General features: G+C 40.2%; 1 protein-coding gene across 2 annotated transcripts in view; it reads left to right on the forward strand.

Annotated features, from left to right (window-relative positions):
• The window catches only part of efnb2 (ephrin B2), a 71,590-nt gene continuing 52,155 nt past the window's right edge, over positions 1–19,435 (forward strand). For both annotated transcript variants that reach the window (XM_003218741.4, XM_062975459.1), the window contains exon 1: positions 1–790. In XM_003218741.4, coding sequence (XP_003218789.1) covers positions 630–790 — 161 coding nt within the window. In that variant the 5' untranslated portion in view covers positions 1–629. The remainder of the gene's footprint in view (positions 791–19,435) is intronic.

A 19,435-nucleotide genomic window follows, 5' to 3' on the forward strand; every position in this document is an offset into this window, starting at 1 on the left:
GCGGCGACTCGGAGGAGCTCACTCTCGCCTTCGGAGCTCGAGGAACGAAGGGGCAGCAGCGCAGAAGCCGAAGCCTCGGGGGACAGAGAGACAGTGGGAGAGAGGGAGCAAAGATAGAAAAAGAAAAAAGCCAGCGCTGCCTTCTTGCCGTGTGGGAAAAACCTAAACACCCAGAAGAAGGGGACGCGGAAGAAGCGCTTTGCTTGGGTTCCAACGCGGGCGCTGGGAGCCCGCCGCCGCCACCGGAGGAGCCTTTGGCGTCGAGGGAGCGAGGACAGGAGGGCTCCTGCTGCTTGTGGGCATCCTTGGAGGATATTTGGATCCGAGGAGGAGGATGGGGCCCCGCGGATCCTGCTGCTCCTGCCGCGCCTCCTCCGGGCTGCCTTTGGGTCTTCTCCAGGTGGATTATTAGGAGCGGCGAAGGGAGGCTGGTGGCGGAGACCCCGCTCCCCTTTCTCGGCGGGGCGGCGTGGAAGGACAGGACCGCGGGGCAGTTCTCCTTCCCTCCTCATTGGCTGCTTCTTCCTCCTCCTCCTCCTCCTCCTCCTCCTCCTCCGTCCCTTCGATGGCGGCGCGCGGGACTCTCTAAGCCGGGATTGTGGCTTCTCGGCGTCCTCGCGGGGACCAGTATGCCTCCTCCGCCACTGCCGCCGCCGCCTCCTCCCGCTCGCCGGGGGGCGCCTTCCCCGCTGGGGCGGTGCTGCTGGGCCCTCTGGGTGCTGCTCTGCCGGACGGCGCTGGCCAGCTCCCTGGTGCTGGAGCCCATCTACTGGAACTCCTCCAACTCCAAGTAAGTGCGCCGCGACGCGACCCGCGCCGGATCTTATCGCAAGGGCCCGCCACTCCGACCACACCGTCTAAGCACTCCCGACAGATGGCCGTCCGGTTCAGTCCAAACCTCAAGAGGAGGAGGCGCCCTCCACTACCCAGAGCTCTCCTCCAGGCCCAGAAAAAAAGGGGAGGGGGATATGTCTGTTCTCGGCCGGAATCACCGGGTTGCTGTGAGTTTTCCGGGCTGTATGGCCATGTCCCACAAGCATTCTCTCCTGACGCTTTGCCCACATTGAAATCCAGAAGCATGTGGACAATTTCGATGGAAAGGAGGAAACCATGAACATGAACAAAAGCTGGCCACCCGTAAAGCTCTAAAATCAGGACGGTAAATAAAGAACAACACTCTGAAAACGGGAATTCCAGACAGGAAACAATCAGGGCCAGATAACACCTCCCAACAAAGGATTCCACCAGGTGGGAATCAGCCAAGCCCTGAAGCTGCAAGGCTTTTTATTGCTAATCGAGGTTTGTTTTGTTGTCAGGAGCAACTTGGGAAACTGCAAGTCCCTTCTGGTGTGATAGAATTGGCCATCTGCAAGGATGTTGCCCAGGGCATGCCCGGATGTTTGATGTTTACCATCCTTGTGGGAGGCTTCTGTTATGTCCCCGTATGGGGAGCTGGAGCTGACAGAGGGAGCTCACCCACTCTCCCCGGATTCAAACTGCCGACCTGTCGGTCAGTAGTCCGGCAAAAGGGTTTAACCCATTGCGCCACTGGGGGCTCCTCTCCTAATCAAGGTGTTTAACTGCAGCATTCACACCTGCCTCAGACAGACGAGAGTTCTTTCTCCCACCCTGGACCTTCCACAGATAAATAAACCTCACTTGCTTAGTTTTCAACAAACCTCACAACCTCTGAGGATGCCTGGCACAGATGTGGGCGAAATGTCAGGAGAGAATGCTTCTGGAACATGGCCATACAGCCTGGAAAACTCACAGCAACCCAAGGGGGGGGCGGGGGGGGGAGGTTGGAGAGCGAGTGATTTATCCTCAAGGAAAACCATGCCCCCCCTCCATGGCCAAGTCTCAAGATTGTGGAATGACAAGATTCTATGAATGGATTGCAGAGCATTGTGTGCAAAAGGTGTGTGTGTGTGTGGGGGGGGGGGGTTGTGTGTGGAAGTATGGGTTTTGCCACTGCATAATGGTAGCACTGAACCAGGTTCATTGGGCCTGCCGAAGTTTAGACACTTTGTGACAATACGTAGGCCCCTGTTCCCCTTCCCCCATTTTGGGAGGCATCTAGAAAAGGCAGGAGAGGAGCTTTGGGACTCCTTTGTACATTTGCAGGGTCCTTCCACACAGCCATATAACCCAGAATCTCAAGGCAGAAAATCCCACAATATCAGTTTTGAACTGGGTTATCTGAGTGCATACTGCCATGTATCCCAGTTCAAAGCAGAAAATGTGAGATTTTATTCAGCTGTGTGGAAGGGGCCTCAGAGATCCTTTCCAAGAACCTGCCAGCTGAGTCATGAATGCGTTAGCCCCGGGAGGACTTTCTCAGGCCTTGCCCTCTTTTGCAAGTCCAGGCAGAGCACAGACTCTGAAGGCTGCGTGGGTCGCCCACCAGGGTCGTGGAACTTCTGCTCCAGGAGTGGGTTGAGAGAGACAAAAGTTTCTTTAGAACCAGACTGATGCAATGCAAGCAGAAAGTGGGAGCTGGGTAGGGCTTTTCACTTTGAGCCTGTGGGATTCAAGGTCCTTTGTCACTTTTTGGCATGTTGACTTGAAAGTACAACAATTTAGCTTTCCTCATACGATAAGGTTGTGATTTTCAGTACATGTGACTGCATGGGGATAGATAAGAGCATGAAAGGTCTTTCGGGTGAACAGCTAATGGCAGTTAGTGTGCTTCGAAGAAAGGAATACCTGCTCAGAGAGAGAGAGAGAGAGAGAGAGAGAGAGAGAGAGTTCTGTGTTTTGTTCTCCTGGAAAGTAATCTCACAAATCTAGGAGAACTTTATCAAACTAAGATTTCTCTCTGTTCGTTTATAAATCAGTGTAGGTGTCTTAACAGTATCAGTAGAGGCAATATCTTTTAAGTAGCTGTGATAAGGGAGCCTTATTTTAATGGTTTTGTAGTTTATTGAAAACAAGCACATTGGCATGTCCATAAAACCCACAAGGTTGCTTGGATATGAGTGGAGTACAAGCTCTCGTATAAAGCACAGTTAAATGGCTGTTAAAATACTTTTAAGTGAACAACGCAGTGTTGGGGAAATGGCCTTCTCACAAGCGCAAAATGCCTCTTCAGTGAGGTGTGCTGTATATTACTCACAGGCTCCATAGAATCTAGCTGTAATGACAGAAGTTTGGAATTTGCATCCAGGAGCTTTAAGAAATCACTTTCCAACTCTGTCATTATCCCTTGGGTGCCATTAGATTTATTTCCTTGCTTTTTCCCCCAGGGAAAAAGGGCTTTCAGGCGGGTTTGAGGCCCATCATAGCAATCAGTAAGCAATAGTTTTTAACAAGGAGAAGCAAAGAAGATTCATTGCTTTTGATTTTAAAAATGTGAGAACCTGGTTCATTTTTAGCAGGATCATGTTAGTCCTGCACAATTTAGTGGTGATTTCTTTCCTCCCTAGACAGGAATACAAAGACATTGCTGCTGCTGCCATGTAGAAACAACCCTTACTTGCAGTATGCTCCTGTTGTGGATTCAAGCTTATTATAGCACTCCTTCCAATCCAGTAAAAGCCTGGATGTTAAGTTTATGTTTGAAACATATAGAACAAGATTTGTTTCAAAGGAGCAGAAGAACTTTGGATGTGTGTTTGCGTGGGGGAAATCTTAGTGTTACATACTGGGTAGCATTAAGTTTAGCCTTAGAGGAGAAAGAAATTTTCCCTGCTCGCTGCTGCAGTCTAGTGATTGCTTTATTCCTACAGAGGTCACTCTTCCAATATATAACAATCTCTCCCAGGCGCTGGCCATTCCTTCTACTCCCTTCCAAGGCCTAACCTGCCTTTGCGACTTGCCGATGCAATAATCCACAACTTTCATTTTCCAACTCAAATGGTAGGTCTGAGATGTAATATAAGGCTTTGTCTCTAAAGTAGGGGTTCTATGTTGCTACTTCCTTCTGTTGTATAAATTAATTTGAGTAAAAAACAACAGCAGGGACAAGGGCAAAAACCTGCCCTGAAATACCGTTAACAAGTTTAACTTACTTGGTAAACCCCATTTCTCCCCAATCTAAATATATCACTTTAAAATATATCACTTCTTTTTGAAGTGGTCAACTTTCTTTGATTAATCAGTTCAGGCATTACCTCATTCCTGCACGTTTCCATATGTCTGTAAATGCATTTGCAATATTATTCTCTTGGGAGGGAATGGGAAAAGGGGTGACCTTCATTTTTGAGGAACATAATTTATTTTTAGATGCATCACTGTTGTTTACCTGAAGAATGAATGATTTTGTAGTGCAGTAAAACTAGCCCTCCCGCTCCACTTCTCAGGAGTACCCAGTTAGAAGTTTGGTAGCACAATAAGAAGTGTTTCTTTGTAAACAAAGCAATGGGGTTGTGTTATGGGATCCTTTCATTGTTAAGAAAGAGAGAGAGAGATAGCAAAATTGCTATGCACCATTTGCATTATTTACTAAAGATAAGTAATTATTTCTATTTACATATCCATTGGTAATTAAAGAAGAATTTTAGTAGGTTCATATCGCATCTGTAAAAGTGATGCAAATTCTTTTCATATTGGGCCTTTTATGGCCTACTCTACTAAATGAAAACTGCTCTGAGTCACTTTAGCGCCTTTAATTTTTCAACAGTGCCAGGAAAGGAGAGCAAGAAATGGGAACAGATGTCATTTATATTTATCTGAAGCTATAACTTAATAAGTCCATCATAAAACTGTTCTGTTTAAATATTGCATAAGAACTGTGATCATAAAGTTAGTTGGGAAATAATATCTTACTGAGATGTATCTTTTGTGAGTTTTGAGACCTCGGAAAACTAGATTGCAAGGAAGCCTAGTAAAACAAACTCTTGTGTAAGTAAATGACATCTACCAATGAAAGGTATTTCCCATATCCATTCCTATCAATAAAAGAGATTACTTCACATACTTAGTCACTTGTTTTCTGGAACCAACAAATAAGAACAGCCCAACCCAATGATACAACCCCCAAGTTGCAGTTTATTAGCTTTATTTGTGAAGGACATGAAGCTCTACTTCTCAATAGTGTTGGGCAATCTAAGATTTCTTTTGTTAGCGGGCAGTTGCCCTGTCAGCAAATAATTTTTTTTCTCACCCACAGTGGGCCTCTTTTCCTTAACAAAATGTCATTTAACTAAAGGAAAGCAAACAAATAGCTTAGTAATATCTCCAATGATAACCTATTACACATGAAATCAGCCACAGTTAGCCTGAATAAACACTAAACCTGTCAGAGACTGATAAAATAGCCTACAATTGATGGCCTTGTTTGAGCAGCCTTTTCGGTGGCATAAAACAGCCTGCTCCTCATGGTTTGTTTGTGAAATTCTTATTTTTGGTAGGCAAACAAATGCACATTCACTACCAAATGAATATCCCCTTGAACTGTGCTCTGCAATTTGCATTTGGGTTAATCTTGTCAGTTTTAATGTACAGAAAGGGGAACCGAGCACCAGGGGAGGAATTGTTAGTGCCTTCACATCCCCCGTTCCTACCATTTCGTCAGGATGATAAACTATAAGTAATGGACAATGTTGTTTTACAAGAAAACTGAACCTACTGGAGCATAAAGAGCTGCCAGAATGTTTCCTTGCAATATTTGTGGTATCTCTCCTTGTTGGCAAGGATTTATTTTGGAGTCTTGGAGCTTTACTGCTTAATCCTCACTTTTATAGACTTAATGTTAGACAAACATAAAATGGTATATATTCTCTATAAAGATGGCTGGGACTGATTCTCTCACTAGATACCAATCCGAATTGTTCGGTGCTTCCCTGTACGCAAGAAGCCTATAAATATAATAAATGTGTCTCCTTCTTACATTGGGAAAATATGTGGCATGCCCCAAAATATTTAAGGTTCTTTTCCCTGCATGGGCAAAGCAGCAGGAGCTTCATAATTACTTCCCTCATTGGTTTTACTTCATTGGAGAGAGGCCTGTACTCCAGGCCAAGGCAAGAGACTTTCCTATAGGGGCCAAAAATGTATATTGCAGCTTGTTGAACTTAGTATACTATGGAAACACTTCTCTTCAGATTTTGTGCAAAGTATACTTTTGCTGGTTGCTGCTTAAAGTGAAAGGTTTGTGCAGCACGATTCTACAATGTTTACTCAGTCCCTCTGTTGTTAATTGGGAATGCTTCTTGGTAAGTGTGTACCAAATAGCAGCCTTTAAATGTTGCAAGACACGAAGGCCTAAATCCAATGGCCAGTCCTAACTATAAGTAGAACCATAGAATCAGTTGCTTCACCCGCTGATTAACATAAAATTCCATTAATTTAATGGATCAACTCTACCTCTGGGGGACAGTCATTAAAAAAGAGCCAGACTTGGGTGAGCCCCTCTCTTACTGCCACAAACCCCTAGATTTTAGATTCATTCTTGTTTCCTTTTTTTTTTTTGCACAGTCTGTCATTTGGTAGCATAATTGCTATATTTATACCAATTATCTCTAAGTCTCTTATCTCTGTGCCTTATAAAGTAAAACAACTCGTAGTTCAGTAATTGCTGTAAGACAGGTAGTGTCTGAGTCAGGCTGAAATCAGAAGAAAATGCCCTCCCTCCTCTCCTTTTTAAAGGGACATAAACAGCCATAATACAACAGTTATAATATACTCCATGCTCATTAAACATTTATTTTAGTAGGACTTTTGTTTGCAGATCACCTGGGGAAAAATCTTCATAGTGTGATGGAATGACATTTAGGGAATCTTTTTTTTTTTTAAAAAAAAACCAAAACAAAAATCAAGTTGGATAAGAATCTATTCATAATAATCCAAGCTAATTATACTTTACCTGATGCAAAGAATTAACAGAGTATCTTTGAGGATAAAGAAGTAGACAAAACATTCTTATATATCCATATTTGTTGTTGTTGAATTTAACACATTGTTTTGGCTTTCTCTACAGACCTTATCCTGTGGTGCTAGGAAGATGTTAAGTTAAGAAGAGGGATTACCTAGTTAAAGTACTTTGATTAAAGTCAGAAGAGTTTAATAACTATAACTTTTCATATTTAGAGATTCCTCTAATTTGTATATAGCAAATGTAAAGTAGAAAGGAGGGGTGATGGCCAAAGGCAGTGTTAAGAACTCCTTGGGAACAAAACTCCTGCGGCTTCATTGTTTTTTTTGTAAAGCTAGTGCATACAAAGGCATAACACTATTCAGCCCTTCAGCCATGATGGAAAATGTAAACTGGTGACATCGTCCCCCTTGTTTAACTTGTTTAATTCTCATTTTAAATTCAGTAGTATAGCAGCCGTGTGAACTCTGAAGATTTCTTTAGTAATCCATTTTGTAGTTCCGAATCAAAAACAAAGTGAAAAGGTCTGACACAATTTGCTTTTATTTTTAGGCAAATCAACCCTGCTCCTAGTTAATAAGGGGATTACAACCCAGACTAGGCCTTTACAGATGTAATGTAAATCAAGGGCAGGGTATAAAGAAAGTGATCCCTTTTGATTGAAGTATGGTAAAAAGGCATAGAGAAACTAGCAGCGGTAATCTGATTATATGGCAATAAAACCACCATTTTCTGTCTTTCAGATAAAAATAATGTGGTAAATCCATGCAGCTCATAAGATGTAAAGGCAGATAAATGGGGATACCATGGCAACATATAGATTAGCTTGATGTTAGAAATGACACGTCTATGAAAGGGATGTAGAAACCAAGGGCCTTGCTTCAGGGCTGTAAGGTATTATGTGGGAACTGAAGGGGGGACGGGACTCAATATGGGGGGTGGGATTAGGATGTATGAAAGGCCTACTTGTGGCCAGGCTGGTTAAGGCAGTAAAGAAAAGCTGCTCAGTTCTTGCTCATTGGTGGAGTATAATATGGTAAAGGTAGATTTCATTTACTGCCTTTTTATTGCTGAGATTTGGCCTGATTAAAACTCTGGATCACTGCAGTTGTTCAGATGGAGAAGATTTTCTTTTAAAACTCCTGGTCTAAGAGCGACACCCATTCTGTAGGATTAGCTGCACTTGGAGTTTGTTTCCTTAATCTATTTGGGATTCAGGCAGGGCCATGCTGGCAAAGAACAGAGAGCGGAGGGTTAGGTGGTGTAGAGGTTATCTGAAAAGAAAAGAGAAGGCTTTTGATTTCTGCCATCTCTCAAACAGAGCTCTCGATCTCGCACTCCACAGGAGAAGCTAAAATAAACATTCCATATTGTCCTACTTCCTTGGCCAGATGACCTGTCTAGAAAATTACTTTTTTATTTCTTATTTCAATGTTTCTGGGGTGGGTGGTGGAGAGGAGAAAAATGGCAAAATCCATCTGTACATCAGTGGAATTAGCACCATCTTAAAAGAAGTTTGCTGCTGTTTTGCCATATACCCTTAGGTCCTATAGCACTTGTGAAAGTAAGAAAAGAAAGGTTCAAAGCTATGTGTTCTTCTGTACATGTACTTTCAAGTGTACTTTGAGAAATAACTTTCACTTCTAGTTGTTAGATGCTTCACAGTTTGTAAAAATGTCTATACAGGAAAAAGAAGCCACAAGCTATTATTGTATACTGACTTCTCTAAAAGAGAGGAGAACTGCCAAGTTTATCACCCGGCTGTATGCATGGCAGACTAAGAGCATTGAATTGTAAAGCAACATGTAAGGAAATCCAGGTTCTTAGTGGAGTAGATCATGGGGTAAGCTTGGCAAAAATCCACATGTTGACACTTCCAGACTAGATGTAATCTGTTATTCTTGTGGTTCACTGTGCTTTGGGTTTTGGCATATTCTGAGTAAGCCGACGGGTAAAATTCTCCAAATTGCCCTGCACATTTTCCCCTCTGTCAAGGCTCTTGAAAACAATTTTTGACCCCATAACAGTACTTCCAAACCCAAATTGACAAGTTGTTCCAAGTTGCTGCGGTTTTAACAAATGCGCTGTAGAGAGCTGAATATATTTGTGTAAATATATGAAGTCTTAAAGCACCGCAATGTTTTCCATTGTCCCAGCTTAACCTTCAGAAATCTATAGCAAAAGATCCATTTTGGCTGTAGATAGCATGCGAAGCTCAGGGCAGCGTCCTCTACTTTGCAGGCTGGTCACATCCAAGCACCTTGCATTCTGTATTTGACAATGATTGCTAATAGGCTATTCAGCTAAAGTATTTGCTTGTTCATAGGGAACAGGGCATGATAAATGTCCAGCAAGCTTGCGGCCTCCTTCAGCTTTTCAAATAAAGACTGGTGCATATTTATGGAAGGCAAATCACAAAAGAAGCCATTGAATTACTGTGGCCTTATGCTTTCTGTTGCATCCAGGGTTAAAGTGATTAAAGAAATAATGTAAAACCCAATGTCATTTGTTTGCTAACCATTATCCAGTATTTAGCTTTCTGAACTTACCTGTCATGTCACATTTCAAAAATGTAGCAGATAAGACTGAGTACATTTTGATACAGCAGAAAAGAAGAAGAGGCAATTATTTATGTAGCAGTTCCCTATGCAACTATTGTCAAACATACTTCTTTGTGTTGTTCCCTCCTGAAACAGTGGAGGCAAATCTTACAATGGGGTTTACATGAAAGCATTATTCAGATTAGGAGTACCCAGGATGAGGTGGGTGCTGTGTCTTTTCTCTCTCTCTCCAAAAAATATTCACACAAACAAGGCTGTTAACAGTCAACTTTTTAGGTTTTTTGCCTCTTTGGGCAAATATTCGACTAAAAATTAATGTTAGATACAGGCCAGGACACTGTTTTAATGGTTTTAAATAATGCTTGTGTTGCAAGACATAACCATGTTATTGATTATCCTTCTTAAACTCATCTCCAACCTAACTTGCTCCAGTATTGGTGATGAGTGAATTACAGATTGGATAGACCCATTGAATCAATAGGATATACATAATTGTAGTGTACCTTACTGATAGGATGTGTGCTAATTTGGGACTATTATGGTAATACTCAGTTTATCATTAATATTACAAATGTTATTTTTAAGTCAAAAGAATGTGTGTGTGTGTGTGTGTGTGTGTGTGTGCGCATCTGCACATAATTGCAAATATTTCTGTGTGTATGAATCTTCAACTTAAGCACAAACATTTTGGATTCTATTTCCCCCATCTCTCCACTCTTTGTACTTCCATGTATCCAAGAACATAAGAAGAACCATGTTCAATCTAACCAAAGTCTACTTCAGCCAATTTTCTATTTTCATGGACCCCCTCCCCAAAGATGTCTAGGGGAGTCTAGTAGCTTAGTATAAAGAGTATGTTTACATATCTATGGAAACTATACTTTATAACCTGGATCTGAAGGACATATATAGAGATGTTATGGAATACATGAAATAATAGATTGCTATCCAATTTGTGGGGTACTGTGAAATTTTGTGTTTAAATTCTGCCTCTGACTTAGCCTCACTGAGCCAAGTCATTTAGTAAGAAATGTAGACCTAAATTGCATGGGTTGCTTTTGTTTGACGTGTTAACATTTCAAGTTATCCACTTGAAAAACATTCCATAACTAACACATTATTCTATAATTTTCTAAAATGCACGTAATTAGGTCATCAAGTTAACTTTCATTAGAATATCTGGAGATACATTACTGGTAGCAGTTTTTGAAAGTTGGGTCAGCTCCTAAAGTTTACTATTTTAAGAAGCTAGAAACTTACCTAATTTTCTTGCTGAATCACAGCTGTCTTGGTTAACTTTATAGCGGTCATGACAAATATATAGAATAACTTTTATTGCATGATATAGTCAGTTTAACAAAGTAATTAGGTCGCTGTAAAATGATTCAGAAGTTAGGTGCAGGCTGTGGGCAGCAGATATAGGAAATAATAGCAACAGTTTGCTACAGCAGTCCCCTTCCTGCTTACTTTATACACGTTACCTTTATGCACATTGCCTTTACACACATTACTTGAAAACTTTTCACCTGTATCTAGTGAGGGTTGCTGTAACCTCAAGGTAACAAGGTGGGATGGTGTTGGGGTGTGTGATGTAGACCAAGCCACCTAAGTTTAATGCCATTTCCAGCGTAAATAACATTTAAATGTAGCAGGCTTGGCTACCTAAAATGGTGTAATACCATGTTTAAAACTTTGAAATAGGCTAGTTTATGTTTCTTCAAGACTTTTGCTGAGAATGAGCTGCAGAAGCTGATGGATTGACAGTTCAAGTGTGCCTAGAAGATGTGTATAGAACGATAGATGTGTCAAGGGAACAGATAAGGATGTACTTAAGGGTGACATCTTGAATTTTTACATTTTAGAATTATTAATCTTGTGTTGTTATCCCATGACTGGACAGATGAACGTTTTGTAGAAGCAATGTGGGGAAAGAGCCAGGTCCTAGTCACTCAGAGCTATATTAAAACTGTGTGTTCCCTTTAGAAGTAGATGCATGCAGCCACATATCATTCTATACTGGCGATGGAAACTCAGCCAAACCATAGTCAGTGAAAGCAGAACACCCTGTCCTGGACATAGAAGAGAAAGCTTGCCCAGAATGCCTTGTAGTGATAAAGCTTCAGCAAAATCTAGTACATAAGAAGTGGGGCAAGGCCATTCTGATACCCCTGTGAGATGTGAGTGGGAATTATAAATAGAGATGAGTATATTTATTATTTATGTGGCAATGCACAGAGTACCATTTGTTTATTTAAAACATATCTCCACTGAAACTGCTTTAATATTTTGTGAAATTGTGCATACTGCAAACACTTGTGTAATCTTGGTTTTGCTATTCAGCTCAATAGGAAGGAATGGGGAGATCAAGAAGCAATGAAAATAGTGGGAGAACACCCACAAATGCAGTTTTGCAAATCCCAGAATGCTTAATTTTATGTAGTTTGTTTGTTTTATGGTGGTTGCGCTGTGAATGCTGCATTTGGTGCCACATTGGCAGGTCCGTGGTTTTGGCTTGATTCATTGGTTAATTATTATTTAGCACCCAGTCATTAGTTGTGATCTCCACCAGTCCATCACCTTCCTGGTCCTCCTTTGGCATATAAAAAAAACCCAGGGAGGATAGAAACTTCTCTCAATTCATGCTCAGATCTGCTCTGGCTAGCTTGTTTTTGGAAATGTCTTAGTTGGCCAGAGCTTGCAAATATTAGCACTGACATGTTAATGTTGTTAACATTTGTTCGTGTTGAAACATTAAGAGGCTGTTACTTAAAAAAAAAACAAGCAGTGAATGAAAATAATGAGAAACATTGGTTGGTATTCAGTTCATGAAATATGGTGGTGTAAGTCAGACTCATTCCATTACAATTCACACTTTCAGTTGTACAGAGTACTCACAATGATGTTTTCCCATTAATTCCCCTGCACCCGGGCAACATACAAATGGCAATGGAGAGCATTAGATGCAAATGGCAGTGAAGTGTTGGAGGAAAGAGGTGTGTGTGTGTTGTTTGGCATACCTTATATACACTGAACAAAAATACAGTTTGTGTCACAAGTTGAAGTAAAAGTCATTCTGCCATTCCTGTTGGGTTTTGTACATTGGATACAGAGGGAGAGTGCCATCTTATCCTTTATCTCAAATAGCTGACCATGAAATCAGCTCACTGCCAGCATAATATCACAATGTGTCAACCCTGCACTTAGGGTGCATCTACATTGTAGAATTAATGCAGCTTGACACTAACTGCCATGGCTCAATGCTATGGAATCATTGGAGCCTATGTTTTTACTATGTTTGAAAAAGAGTGCTTGTTCCACATCAAATGACAGGTTCCAGGATTCCTCAGCATTGAGCTATGGCAATTACAGGCAGTTAAAGTGGTGTCAAGCTGCATTAATTCCACAGTATAGATGCACACCTAGTTGGTATGAAAATGAAGGCACAGCTAAGAAGTCCAGCTTTCCCTTTTCAAGGTGTTATTCCCTTTGCTCTTACGTGACAAAATGGACATCAAAACCTTTTTGGTTATTGATGTGTGGCCAGTGTAGGAGGTAAGGAATCTGGGCAGAGAGACACGTAGGTAAATCTGTTCACTGATGTAATGTTTCCTCTCAAGTGGGCAATCCTTACTGCAGATCTACTTCTGCTGGAATCCACCATCTGCTTAACTGGTGCCCAGGCAGCAGTTGATTTGTATGCCTGATTGGATAAAAGTGCCATTTGAGATAGAGAACATTTTGACTCCTGTGGGTAGCTCTGCTGTCCTTTTGCAGTTTCCGTCCACACTCCAGTTGTTTTCTTCACATTTAATTAATCTTTTATTTTAAGAGCAGCCTGATTTAACCATTCTGCAGTGCTTAACCTTTGATTTCTCTCTTTTCCTTCTTTTCTCAAGATAGCTCTATATTTTATTGATGAGGTGAGCAGGGAAAATCAGGCATCTTGACAGCTAACCTTACTGTGCATTTCTAGCCATGCATACTCAAAGTAAGTCCCATTATCTCCAGTGAGGTTTACTGTCAGAAAAACATGTTCAGGATTGGAGTCTAGGGAGTTTTTGAAAAGAAACATGTGATGTTCCATAATTCCATATGTCAGAGTTGACACAATATGTGTGATTGATCTGATTTCTTTAAAGGGTTGCCTGGAAAATCCTTACTTCTTTTTAGTCATTTAAATATTGAATGTATATCAATTTTTGTAGTCCTAATATTTAGGGAAGAGGCTATAATAATGTATTTGCAGCATGCTAAAAGCTAAGGCTCTGTTTAGGCCAGGGGTGTCCCAACTTTTAAAGCTGAGGGCCAGTTCATGGTCCCTTAGCCAGTTGGGGAGCAAGACTATAGTTTGAAAAAAAAATGAATGTAATCCTTTGCACACTGCATATGTCTAATTTGTAGTGCAAAAAAATCAAAGAACAATACAATATATAAAATGAACAACAATTTTAACCAGCACAAACATACCAGTCTTTCAATGGAAAGTGTTGACCTGTTTTTGGCTGATGAAAGAGTCAAGTTAATTGGAATAATTATTGTGTGCCTTCAAGTTGTTTCAGATGGAAAGAACGAAGAGAGAAAGGAAGTCAATAAAGGGAGGGAGGGAAGCCTAGAGAGAGGGGGCCGATGGAAATTTGAACAGGGGCCACAATTGGCCCCCAGGCTGGTTTTTGGAAATGCCTGGTTTAAGCCTTTTGGTGAAAAGGAGCTACAAGAAAAGGGTTTTCTGTGAAAGCAAAAATAAAATGCATGGGCTTCTATTTCAGAAAAACAAGCTGAACCATAGCATTAAATCTCAGTAGGAAGTCCAGCTTGAAGCCACTGTTTAAACTAGTACTGGTGGTGTGGAATGATTAATAAAACTTATAGTAACGTAATAAAACAACTTTGTCAATTGATACTCATTTCTGGGCATATCCCATGTTCACAGTTTTGTTCAATTTTTCAAAATAGATTTATGAAAATATGGTTCCAAAGAAAAGAATGAGATAGAACAAAAGAGTAAAAGGGAAATACATAATATATGAACACAGGTTGGGCATTACAGATGCATGTATATCAATATCCCACAAACTCATATTTTCTTCAAATTTATGCCTATAAAATATATGTTCATGCTTCAGTAAAAGCTAAATATGTAAAGATAGATAGTGAATCTATATCTTTTCAATCTTAGAATATTTTTGCAACAGTAAAAGCGGGTAGGATCTACCTGCTTTTACTGATCCTCAGTTAAATTCAATTTCACAGAACTATACTTAAAAAATATGCAATGACAAATGCCAAAGATTTTTATATTCAAAGCCTATATATTGTCGCACTTACAACTAAAAAGGAATGACCATTGAACACATCCACATCATAGACACAATATGCCATATAGTGACTTACGATATGGTAATCTATTTTGATGTGTGTGGATTCCAAGCACCACTGCTCTGTAGACTTTAACCCTAGCCTTCAGATATTGTAGTCTTGGCTTTATCATGCATTCCTGACTTAGTTTAGTAAATGTATTGCTTACTTTAAAAAAAAGTTTTACACATCTAAAATGTGTAGTGTTAGTATAGCAAACACAGATTTGTTCTTTACTGTTCATTACACACCTAGTCTTGGGAAAATAGAAATAACTACTATTTCCTCTTAAGTATGCATGAATCATGATGACAAATCTATCTTTGCATTCCTGCAGTGTATGAAGCAAATCTTCTAGTCACAGTTGAACTATGCAATGTTCACTTGGTTGCCTGTTGCCTCTGTGTCAGTGTTTAACCCACTTCTGTAAGAGCCACACTGTAAGGTAGTGCTGTTTTAATGCTAGTGTAATCGTGGAAGGGGTATTGAGGCAGGTTTTTGTCATATGGTTGGTTTTTTTAACATATATTTTTCTTCTGTTTTGCAATTTCATTCATAATAGATGTGTTTCAAATATGTAAATAAGCCAAAACATATAATGATTAGTGTTCAGGGATTTTGAATTGGTTTTCCTTTTGACCCACTGGAGCCCCCTGTGGTGCAGTGGGTTAAACTGCTGAGCTGCTGAACTTGCTGAGTGAAAAATCGGTGGTTCGAATCCAGGGAGCAGGGTGAGCTCCTGTTGTTAGCCCCAGCTTCTGCCAACCTAGCAGTTTGCAAAATGTGAGTAAATCAATAGATACCGCTCCGGCGGGAAGGTTACGGTGCTCCATGCAGTCATGCCAGCCACATGACCTTGGAGGTGTCTACGGACAATGCCGGCTCTTCAGCTTAGAAATGGAAATGAGCACCAAGCCCCAGAGTTGGACACAACTAGACTTAATGTCAGGGGAAAACCTTTACTTTTACCTACCCTTTCCTTTTGATGCTTTTGTATAAAAGAATGGTTGTATTTTTTTAAAACTAGATGTATATATAGAGATTATATTTTGAGTAAGAATACTTTGATCCAGAATTGTTGGGGGAAGAAAATCTAGATATACATTCTGAAATTCATGAAAGGCTGCTGATTCATTCAGTTTCTATGTACATCTTCAATTACTCTCTGCAATCTTAGTGCTTTTTTGTGGTGCAAAGCAACTTCAGTTACGATACGCCGCATACCTTACATTTTAATTATCCTGTGTTTGCTGCTTTGTCATTAAGGTGTGTGATAAGTCAGAATTCGTTTTCAAACAATGTAAGAAGGAGCACTGGGGCTAAAACACTCTGACAAGAAAAAGCAATATCAAGTGTTTAAACTTAGCAAATTATTTTCAATGTAAACCTGTGGATCTGCTCACAGGACTGCCATCATAATGGTGCAAGTCATGGAATGATTACAAAAAGAAAAAGCTTTCAGAGGAGAAAGTGTTGGCATGAATTGTCCTATACTATTCAGTGTTAGTGTGAAGAAACAACTGATGCACTCTGTCCCGGCTTGCAAACAGCATCCTTTAGGACACGTCTGTGTTCCTGTGCTGTCTTAATTCATACAGTCAAACTTGTTCTCTCAGGGCGGAGGGAAACTAGATTCTCCAGTAGTGTAAGGCACAATCGTGTCTGTAGCATTCTAGACAATCCCCACCCGTTTTTGTTCCTGCCGTGTGACTCAGAACAAGACTGTGCAGGTGCTGACGAATTGTAATTAGAAGAAAGGAGTCTCATAGCTTGAATACTCCCTCCTTACACTCTGGCTGACAAAAGGATTTCTGAGTGCCGGAGACTGGTAGTTCCACAGTAGACTCACCTAGTTGTGTTGTCTCTATCAGCTTCTGTGTGTTATTTATTGTACAGCTTACAAAGCAAACTCAAGGGCAGATGCTAGCCAGGCTCTGTTAGCTCAGTTACAGATGAAATTTCTATGGCTTCTGAAAAAAAGTATACATTCGCTCTGACTTTTTCTTCCATACTGAATGCCTGAATCTTTTAAAGGAAGAGATGTGTCCTGCTTTCCAGATGGAAGCATTGAAGTACTGTTACTTTAAGTCAACCAATGCCTGTGATGATCATGGCCCAAACCTTTATTTATGAAAGGGCAAAGTGATTATCCGTATGTGGACTCTTTAGAATGGTCTGTGTTGTATAGTTTGAGGAGACACTCCCGCACACACAGTGCTTTAATGCAGCACCAGACTTTTCCTGTATTTCTTGGCTACAAACTAGAACACCAATCTTTATATCAAAGGGAGTTGGCTTTCATTATAGCAAAGGTTCAATTGCACAGTGCTGTAGGCAGTGAAATTTAATATTATTGTGACTTGTTTAGTAATTTTAGGATGACAGAGGGAAATGGATTATGTTTAAATATAAAGGCACACATCACACATGGGTTTTGTCAAATGGAATCTGAGGTTACTTAGGGAGGGAGTGTCTTTCTTTCTTATTGTCAGTGTGAATTAGTAGTTTGTAAATAACCATCTAGTAGACGGTAGATTTACTGCTTTTAAGGAGGAAAAGAAATATACAGAAATATGCAGTGCAGACAACACTACTGGTGCATTTGCAGTTCAGAGCTGTCAGACTGGTTTTTTTTGCCCTGTGGCCTTACAGAAACATTTGAATTAGCTTGGACTTCTCATCTTTCCCTTTTATGATTTTATGTTCGCCATGCCACTCTGTAAAAAGACTGGGGATGAAAAATAGTCGTGCCTGTTTAAGGTTCTGCAAATGTTGACACTACAACATTCAAATAGCACATAGTCTCTTTACTGTTCCTTTCTTTTCCCAAAAATGGCAGTATATTTTGCCTTTATAAACATGCAGAAAGAATGCATGGAATAACAGGAAAGACCTCCATGTGTGGATGTGCTTGTAAAAACACAGGGCATTTCAGTTTAACTCTCCAGTCACTGAGTTGTTCCGTAGTTTTATGCAATGATTTACCATCACACTTATTCATGTCTTTTGTAATTACTATAATGTTCCAAAATACATTTTTTGACTGTCTGTTCCTGTGTAAACCCATGGCTTTGTTTTTCTTCTTGATTATCTCACTGGGATTTACAACAGCTTCTTCATGCTCAAACCTGTTCTAATGTTAAAAGTGCAAAAGGGGGCAGTAAAGTGCTATCCAGAAAAATGCTATCTTTTGAAGAGCATTTTTAAACAAAATGTAGATACTCATTTTAATCTTGATTTGTTATCTCAATTATTCATTGGTTTGTTATTTTAGGTGACCCTTTCCTGCATTTGATGTTTTTTTAAAAGTGTGAGTGTATGTTTCTGTGCATATGAGACTTGCCACTTTAAACAATAAAAATAGTAAATGATGTTGTGGTGGAATATGGCTTTCTCTACTGAGCCTCCGTGTGAATTCTCTGCGCTTTCTTTCTTTCAAACAGAATTCTTCCTTTTTCTGCATAGCTTATGACAAAGGACTTTTGAAAGGTCCTCATTCTGTAACGGCTATTTAGCCCTCAGTATTAACAGTGTATTCCTGTGAAAGCAATGCTAAAAGGCAAAAAAGGAGAGGACTTTGAGACTAGCAACTGAGATCTGGAGTAGTAAAATGTGGAGTGGGGTCATGGGGTCAAGAGTTGGGCTCTCATCCAGAGGCACATGCATGATTCATCAAGAAGTAGCTGGAATGAGCATCTAATTGCACTTCATCTACCTATGGCTTCCTTTTTAACAATCAATTCAGAAGGCTAGTCCCTTTCTATGCAAACATGCCCCTATTTTTTACTACCATTGTTTTTCATTCCTTTCCTCATCCCCAAGAACAGTACAACAAGATATTATCCTATGACAGTGATATATAGGGGCTGCAGATGAGTCTCCTTTGGGGTGAGGAGGGCGGGATATAAATGTAGTAAATAAATAAATAAATAAATTCTTAGATGGTGGCTTTCTAATGGTGGTGCTAATCTAGCACAGATGTTGGAATTATTATGAGGTACTGAAATGTTACTGGATTGATAATGCAATTGTAAAAGAGAAAATTCAGTACAAGAAAAAAGTTGTCGCAGATTTGCTTCTTCTTTATGGGGGCGGGGGGGAGTTGATAAAGTACAGCATTCTGGCAATTGGGGTTGTTGTATGTTTTCCGGGCTGTATGGCCATGTTCTAGAAGTATTCTCTCCTGATGTTTTGCCCACATCTATGCCAGGCATCCTCAGAGCTTGCTTTCCATATCATTTTGCATATTGATCTTTTTTAAATTTAGTGAGGCCTTTGGTTTTTAACTTGCTGCAGCAGATGGAAATTTTTAATGGGGTGTGTTATATCCCTATTGATGGTGTTTTTTTCAAGTTTTTTTTGGAAAAAAAAACAGAATTAGGACTTAATTGGTTTTTAACTTCTGTGCTAATTTTTAGTTTATACTTTGAAAGCTTTTATTGGCAAAAATCTGGGATAGCACATGCACGAATTCATACAATTAATATTATAAGGAGTTTATTATGAAAATAATAAATGGCCTGGTTTTCCCCTATAAGGATGCATTACTCTTTCACACATTGTTTTAACATTGTGGTCTGTTAAATTTTATCACACAATCATCTCATTGTCTGTGGGAGGAGACCAGGTAGAGCTGAATTCTATATCAAATTTCTCTTTGGAAAAAAACTTCCAACAAATGAACTCCTGTATCGCAATAAAAATT

Source organism: Anolis carolinensis, chromosome 3 (genome assembly GCF_035594765.1).
Source record: "Anolis carolinensis isolate JA03-04 chromosome 3, rAnoCar3.1.pri, whole genome shotgun sequence".
In the NCBI taxonomy this organism is placed as follows: Eukaryota; Metazoa; Chordata; class Lepidosauria; order Squamata; family Dactyloidae; genus Anolis; species Anolis carolinensis.